The sequence below is a fragment of the Trichechus manatus genome, unplaced genomic scaffold, assembly GCF_000243295.1.
Source record: "Trichechus manatus latirostris isolate Lorelei unplaced genomic scaffold, TriManLat1.0 scaffold00016, whole genome shotgun sequence".
Classification (NCBI taxonomy): domain Eukaryota; kingdom Metazoa; phylum Chordata; class Mammalia; order Sirenia; family Trichechidae; genus Trichechus; species Trichechus manatus.
Genome location: NW_004443952.1, coordinates 26,607,939 through 26,615,697, shown reverse-complemented (window position 1 = coordinate 26,615,697; position 7,759 = coordinate 26,607,939). Strand labels below are relative to the sequence as shown.

The window sequence follows — 7,759 nt, the reverse complement described above, 5'->3', positions numbered from 1 at the left end:
GTCGTTGTACCAGTACCAGGTTGTTTTGACTACTGTAGCTGTATAGTAGGTTCTCAAGTCAGGTAGTGTGAGTCCTCCAACTTTATTCTTCTTCTTCAATAGTGCTTTACTTATTCGGGGCTTCTTCCCTTTCCATATAAAGTTAATGATTAGTTTTTCCATCTCTTTGAAGAATTGAACCCTCCAACATTTAGATGTACTTTTGTGATTATTACAGGAACTTCTCCAGTTAGTCACCACTCTCTGGCATGGTATGCCATTTTCCTGACACCATGCCTTTGCTCATGTTATACTCTCAGCCTGGGAATGCCTTACCATTCCTCACCCCCTGCCTGGAAAACTCCTACTCATCCTTAGAAACTGAGTCTACACATCACCTCTTCCAAGAAGCTTTCTATGAACACTCTCAAAATTAAGTTAAATGCCCTCCTGTGTTCTTTAACCTATTTGCTTTAACCAGCTCTTATGACATTGCCTTTAATGACTATTTACTTGAATCTCTACCCCATGAGACCATGAGTTCCATAAGGCAAGGCCTGTGTCTTATTCACTGTGTGTCCCTGGTGTCTAGCATAGTACCTGGTGCAAAGTAAGTACTAGAACAATGTAAGTACTACAATATTTGAATGGCTGAATGCAAGACTCAGCTCAAGGTCATTTTTATTGTGACCCTTTTGAGAACCTCATCATTTGCTCTTAGTATTATTATTGCTCTGGATCCATAGTGAATCCATGTATATATATATATATATAATTAATGAATTTTGCCTATGGGTAGACCAAAAATGCATTGGATTCTCAGCCACTCCTTCTTGTCAATGTTGTCATCAAGTCCACATTTCCCCTCTGGGGCCCAAGGTCATTATGGGAAGCAGTGATTGAATTCCAGGCTGACCTTTACCCTTAGTGCACCTTAGACAAGGGTCTTGTCTTCTCTGCTTAAGTACCTTTATCCACAGTCCATGGTGGAGTGGGGGGGTGGGGGTGGGGACATTGTGTGGAATGCTGGCCCTTCGGAAATGTGGGTTTTAAGCTCCTATACTAGATGGGAAGTACTTTCAACCTTTCCTACTCTCTGTATAACATATTACACTGAAAATAAGGGGGCACAAATAGGTAGCTCTTTGCTTAGAGGTAGAGAGTGTATTTGGGGAGGACCCTGCCTCACATGCACATTAATGGAACTGGCAATGACAGCCTCTTTCAGGAAAACGCAGAGGTTTGGGACCCAAGAATTCCTTTTGCTTGACTGGGGTCTTCTTGTTTAGACAACTACCTTCTGTTAAGTTGAGAGTTGAGATATGGGGTGGATTTTCTGGTTGAGTGTCACAAGTCAGTTGAGGACAGTGCTCAGGGCACTGGTAGGGGTAGCATAGGACCCAGAAATGACAGAACAGCTGCTGGAGCTGCTTGAGCACAGAGGGGCATTGAAGAAGGTCTGGCTCTCTTCCGCAGGTGGGGAAGGCTGATCCGTGGGGTCTCCTGTTGTCTTCTCTGAGGTAGTTTCCCCCTCATGGTTGTTGGTGAGGTCTGGGCTCTTTTCAACATTTTTCATACTAGCTTTGGCCACTGTCACAGGCTTAGAGAGGAGAATGCATTCCTCATGTCCTTGGCCTTCCATCTTGGGGTTAATCCAGTGCAGGAAGTACTTTATCTTATTTCCCAAACCAGCTTCTGGAGCTTCTGGAAGAATGGGGCTTTTGTGAGTATGGGCTGTTCTTACCAAACCTTATAACTCTTGACCCTGAAAAGGGTGGCCCTGAAAGATTTGAGCCTATACAACCTGGCTTTGTAAATTCTGGCCTAACGAAGTTTTGCACTGTAAGGCTGGCTCTATAACCCTGAAACATTTGACTCTGCAGAGTTTAGACCTGAAAAATGTGGCCCCCTTCAAATGCTGGACCTGCAAAATTTGGCCTGGCAAATGATGGCCCAGTAAGTTGGCCCTATCAGGTCTGGCCGTTTAAGGCTTGGGGTATGCCAGGTTTGGCATTCTCAGTAATTCTTGAAGTAATTCACTGAAGCTGGAGCTGCCTCTGCAGGAGGTGCCAGCCCAAAGCTGCTCACTCGGCCAGGTTCAGAAATAGGGACATTGATCTCGGCTTACTGATGGTCAGGTGAACAGGCCCAAACTGAGGAATACGGAGGAGAAGCTGGAGCTGACTGGGATGGGGAGAAATTTTAGGCAGAATGGAGATGAAGGAGAAATAATCGAAGAGTAAGAGACCAGGGCTCCCCTTTTATGAAAAGATCTCTAGAGGTGGACCGAGGACTCATTATGCACAGAAAAGAAATCACAGAATAGCTGTATTTCTGCTGTAGAGGGTACACTGAGGTCTCCGCGTGTCCCCTAGACAATGGACAGAGACCAGGTAGAAGCTGAAGGGTGGGAACTTGTGAAGGGTGGGAGCTTCTGAAAGGTGGGAGCCAGAGCATGAGTCTGGAATTTGCTCTTAGTATTATTATTGCTCTGGATCCATAGTGAATCCTTCAAAAATGTAGAAAGTTCAGTGGGCTGGCCAGCCTCCCATGAACCCCGGGTCAGGGGCTAAAAGGTTTCCATATTTTCAACAGAAGCCTTACAGGTAGCATTCAAGATGAAAGAAATAGTTGGTTTTTTTGTTTGTTTTTTGGTAGGTTTTGAGAAAACACTGAGAAAGGGTGTGGTGTAAGCTGCCACAGGAACTGCTGCACAGATCTTAGGAGCCCTCAAATGAGGAAATGCATCCATTTGTATATATGTTCCTAAAGAAACCTCTGGGCTTTGAGACTAAGGAACAGCAGGTGTACAGAGAATGCAAGGTCACAGTGTGTTTTAGGTTAGTGAGCACTGGGCTCAGAGAAGGCAAGGGGACCTAGTGTTCAAGGGATACTGACCTTGTTTCTCCAGGACAAATTCAGAGTTGCTCTTTTCCCTCTCCTGCTGGTTCACAGGAATCCCAGGCTCCTCAAGCCTTGAAGAGCACAGAGCTTCCGAGTCCAAGGACACATCTGGCAGTTGAAATTCCTGCCTGAGCTGCAGGTGTTCATCCCAGTGATCTTGGATGCTGACCGCACCGGTTGATGGGGCAGCCGTCTGGGTTAAGGATTTCTGATCTGTTACTTGTGACACTGTGGGGGTTACCGATGCCAATGAAAGCCCTCTGGAGTTCTTGGAATGCAGCTTCACACTCGGCTCAGAGACACCAGACGTAGACAAAGCCTCTAGGCAAGAGGAGTGCTGTGATGCCCCTGCTAAAGTGGGGGCCATCAGGGTGTTTTCACCAGCCAGCAGTTGCTGAATCTCCAGAGCCACGTCATTGCAGATGTGGCAGCAGGGGTCTGCACACAGGAGCCGCCGCACACTTCCCTCCTGAGGAAGCCAGCCCTGGCTGGGAAGGGAAACATGGCAGCCGTTACTGATGCAGTGTCATCTGCCTCCTTAGAAGAGTGTGACCAGGGGGACTGGCCCTGCCCTCCCCTAGGCCAGTAAACCCTAGGCTTCCCCCTGGGAGTCTACCACTTTGCTCTTCTCCCTAAGAAAGTGCCGTTCAGCAGGTTAGGGCTGGCTGAGCTGAGGGTCTGGATCTTGTTGGGCAAGGTCTCCGACAACCCATGGGTGGGCAGGGCCCTCCGAGAGGACTGGGAGGTGGGGTTCAGTTTTCTCCTGACCTATGTTGAGAAGCTGAACTAGGAGAAGAGAATCAAGCAGTTGGGGGTGGGGGGAGCAAGTGGTTTGCTGATGGGGCAACACCAGCAATACCACCAGGTAGAACCCAGAGTCAGTCTCATTTGGGGCTAAGAAAGCAAAGCCTGCTATTGAGTATTTCCATACTGAAAGGAAAGAAAAGGAGATTCTTGTAGGAATTCTGCATTCTGGGGGCTGTGGGATATCCCTGGTGCTGTACACAGCACCTCTTGTCAATCACCCCATTCTCTAGAGATCCTAAGAAGAGGATAAGGTGATAAGCTCCTGTCTGAGGGCTGTCCCAGGAACTGACCTCCCTGAAGACAGACAAGAGGAGGTAATGTCTGCAAGGACCAGCCAGACTCACAGGAGTCTGCCCTGAAAGGGTGTAGCTGCAGAGAGAATATGATAATGATGACATTTATGCAAGATCCTTTCCCTTAGCTGGATAACTTGTCTCATTACTGAGTTCAACCCCATGTAGAATTGCTTATGAATTACACACTAGTCAAACTCTGAATTCCAAGAGTTACTGTGGCTCTAGGACCAAGAGTGGAATTGGGAGACTTCTCTTCTGGGATGTCTGACCCTCTTGGCTCTGGCAACCCTCTCAACCAGGGAACCAGCCTCTATTGTGTATTGTTGCCTCCCGGCCATATTCCTCTCCTCATCCTCTGCCCAATGCCAAGCTGAGAAGTCATCGCGGGCCAGCCTGGGAGTTGGGACAGCCAAGAGTAAGAGGTCACCTTTTCATGAGAGAGAGCAGCTTCTGTGGTTTCTCAGCTTCTTCCTGGGTAGCTCTCTTAGCTGAGAAAGCGAGAGACAGTGTTACGTGGGGCAGGAGAGGGTTTAGGGGAATCCCACTGGATGCAGAATAATAGTAAGTCTTTTGACTCTGAATGAGAGGAGACTAAAACCCCAAGAGTCACGCTCTAAGACACATCTGTGTACAATGTAAACATTTATAACGTGTGGTCTCATACCTAAACTCGTTTGATCTTCACAACTACCATGTGAGTGCACCAGGATTGTGTTATGCCCATTTTATGGATAACAAGACTGAGAGATGAAGTGACTTCCACAGGGTCATAAAATTAGTAAATCACACAGTTAAGGATTTTTGCCCTATCCTCTTTTCTCATTCCTGAGGGATAAGGTAGAGAATTTTGGAACATTCCTAGGCTCTGATTTCTCATCCAAGAATGTTTCTATGAGAAGTTGTCAATTTGAGTAACTGGAACCTCAATGGTTAGAGCACCTGGAGCTTAGAACGAAATGTCAAAGATGGTCAAGATCCATGGGAACTTCACCCACAATGAAGGAGAGTCAGAGGAGAACTTGGGACTTTACCTCTTGATGCTGCCTCTCTAGCCCTTTGTCTGACTCTTCGGTGACGCTGAAAGACAAAAACGTTAAGAGTGTGAACCATTTTCATGTCCAAAATGAGACAAAACCCATAAATGCTTACTAATCCTTTTTTATTTACCAACTTGTACTCTCCTACCTTTCCTTTGTCTGCCTTTTTCACCCCAAAATTTCCATGTCAGCTTATTTTTGCCTCACTTGAGGTACTTCCATACTCCATACCTCCACCCTCGTCCCCAGGAGAAGTTCTGAGGGGAGTTTAGGATTTGGGTTTAAGATTTGAAAACAGATTAAAATGTTGGCAGTTCTAGTAGCCAAAGAGCTTTAGCTCCCACAGGCCCTCAATGTCCAATAAGTGGAAAAATCACACAAACTGTGAGGTCTTCTGGTATTCATAGAGGAAGAACTCAACTCATAATCATCTAGGCCTCAACCCAAGCTCAGTAGAGAGGTTCTTGGCTTTTTAATTACAGTATGCTGCAGGGAGGGCCTGGTAAGGAATTATTTACAGGCTCTGAAAAGGACTAGAGAAGAGTAACCAAAAGTATGGTGTTAAAAATTACAAAAAACAAAACAGGGTGCAGGATAAGATGAGAAATCCAGGGAATAAAAGTTGTTGTAAGGCCTTCCCAGGCCAACTGTAGTCACAACATTTCCCTACCCGGCAGCAGCTCCTCTTATGTCCCAACCTTAATCCATGGTGGATCCTTTTGACCTGCCAGATAATTAGGACAATAATGAAAACAGACCCGAAGTTATATAAGGAATAGTCAGTGTCCCACTGGACATAAGTAGGGTTCAACATGTTCTAAACATCATCAGCATTAGAAAACCAAACGTCCCTACACCTAGGGATACAAGGTCTTGGCCTAATGCTTCCCCACTGTTAGACCTTGTCATCTCCACCTCACATACTATGGAACCAAGGCCACTGGGACTGCATCACAAAGCCCTCCTGTTTGACAAGGCAGGTGTGGTGTTGTCATGGTTTGAATTATGTCGCCCAAAATGTGTATCAATTTGGCCAAGCCATGATTCTTGGTATTGTGTGGTTTTCCTGTATGTTGTAAATCCTGCCTCTATGATGTTAATGAGGGAGGATGGGTGGCAGTTGTGTTGGTAAGGCAGGAATCGGTCTACAACATTGGATTGTATCCTGAGGCAATGTATTGAGATATAAAAGACAGAAGTGAGCAGAGAGACAGGGGGACCTCATACCATCAAGAAAGCAGTGCCAGGAGCAGAGCGCGTCCTTTGGACCGGGGTCCCTGTGCAGAGAAGCTCCCAGTCCGGGGGAATACCGAAGAGAAGGCCGACAGAGAGGAAAAGCCTTCCCCTGGAGCTGACACCCTGAAATTGGACTTTTAGCCTACTTTGACTGTGAGGAAATAAACTTCTCTTCATTAAAACCATCCACTTGTGGTATTTCTGTTATAGCAGTACTAGATGACTAAGGTGTCAAAGGCCTTTACCTGTCATAGGGGTGCTCATGTGGTGATTCAGTCTGTAGATGAGGGCATCTGGTTATCCGTGAAGGTTTCAGAGCCTGCCACTGAGGTTCTCATTGTCTCTCCACACCCTACGCCAGCCTGACAGCTCAGCTCTCTCTGTTACAACAGTCATGTTACCCCTAACCCAGAAAACTGAGTGTTTAGGTACATAGAGCACCTTATAAGAAAGACTGGGGACAGAGGAACCTCCATCAATTCCCCTGCTTGTACTGGAAACATACCTGAAAAACACATAAGAGGTTAGGATGGGCAGAGTCTGGTTAAGGTTTCCGTTTATTGTCTCAGTTTCCATGGGTCAGGAGTACAGGAACAGTTTCACTGGGTTCTCTGATCAGGCTCTCATAAAGCTGCTATCAAAGTGTCAACCAGGGCTGTGGTGTCATCTGAAGCTTGGGGTCCTCTTCCAAGCTCATGTGGTTGTTGTCAGAATTCATTTCATTGTAGCTGTAGATCTCATGGATGTTTGCTGCTTTGATGACAGCAGGAAGAGAAAGTCTCTGCTGCTTTGAGTCTCTGAGCTCAGGGAACCTAACCGTCTTTTAAGAGCTCACCTGCAATGATTTCCCTTTTGAATAACTCAAACTAATTTACTTATATCTGCAAAAATGCATTCACCTCTGCCATATAATGTAACCAAATGGTGGGAATGACATCCACCATAGTCACAGATACCACTCACAGCCAAATAGAAGGGATTGTATAGGGTATATACACCAAAGGGTAGGAATGTTTGGAACCATCGTAAAATTCTGCCTACTACAAACCCCGATAAACAGGTGTCTTAGTCATCTAGTGCTGCTGTCACAGAAATATCACAAGTGGACGGCTTTAACAAAGAGAAGTTTATTTTCTCACAGTCTAGTAGGCTACAAGTTCAAATTTAGTGCATCAGCTCCAGGGGAAGGCTTTTTCTGTCTTCCCCACGGACTAGGAGCTTCTCCGCGCAGGAACCCTGGGTCCAAAAGACGTGCTCTGCTCCCGGCACTGCTTTCTTGGTGGTATGAGGTCCCCCTGCGCTCTGCTCGCTTCTCTTTCCTTTTATCTCTTGTAAGATAAAAAGTGGTGCAGGCCACCCCCCAGGGAAACTCCCTTTACATTGGATCAGGGATGTGACCTTAGTAAGGGTGTTACAGCCCCGCCCTAATCCTCTAAACTTGCCTCATTAACCACAGGCAGAGATTAGGATTTACAACACAGAGGAAAACTACAATCACAA

General features: G+C 46.3%; 1 protein-coding gene across 1 annotated transcript; it reads right to left on the bottom strand.

The window, feature by feature from the left end:
* Positions 1–1,333: 1,333 nt before the first annotated feature.
* LOC101358911 (protein FAM205C-like) lies at positions 1,334–5,894 on the bottom strand. The gene is made up of 5 exons (XM_004372387.2): positions 5,694–5,894; positions 5,018–5,063; positions 4,414–4,474; positions 2,878–3,371; positions 1,334–1,683 (listed from the first exon to the last, which is right to left on the bottom strand). The coding sequence occupies exons 1-5, from the start codon at positions 5,835–5,837 to the stop codon at positions 1,334–1,336; spliced, it is 1,095 nt and encodes a 364-aa protein (XP_004372444.1). The 5' UTR covers positions 5,838–5,894.
* Positions 5,895–7,759: the final 1,865 nt, after the last annotated feature.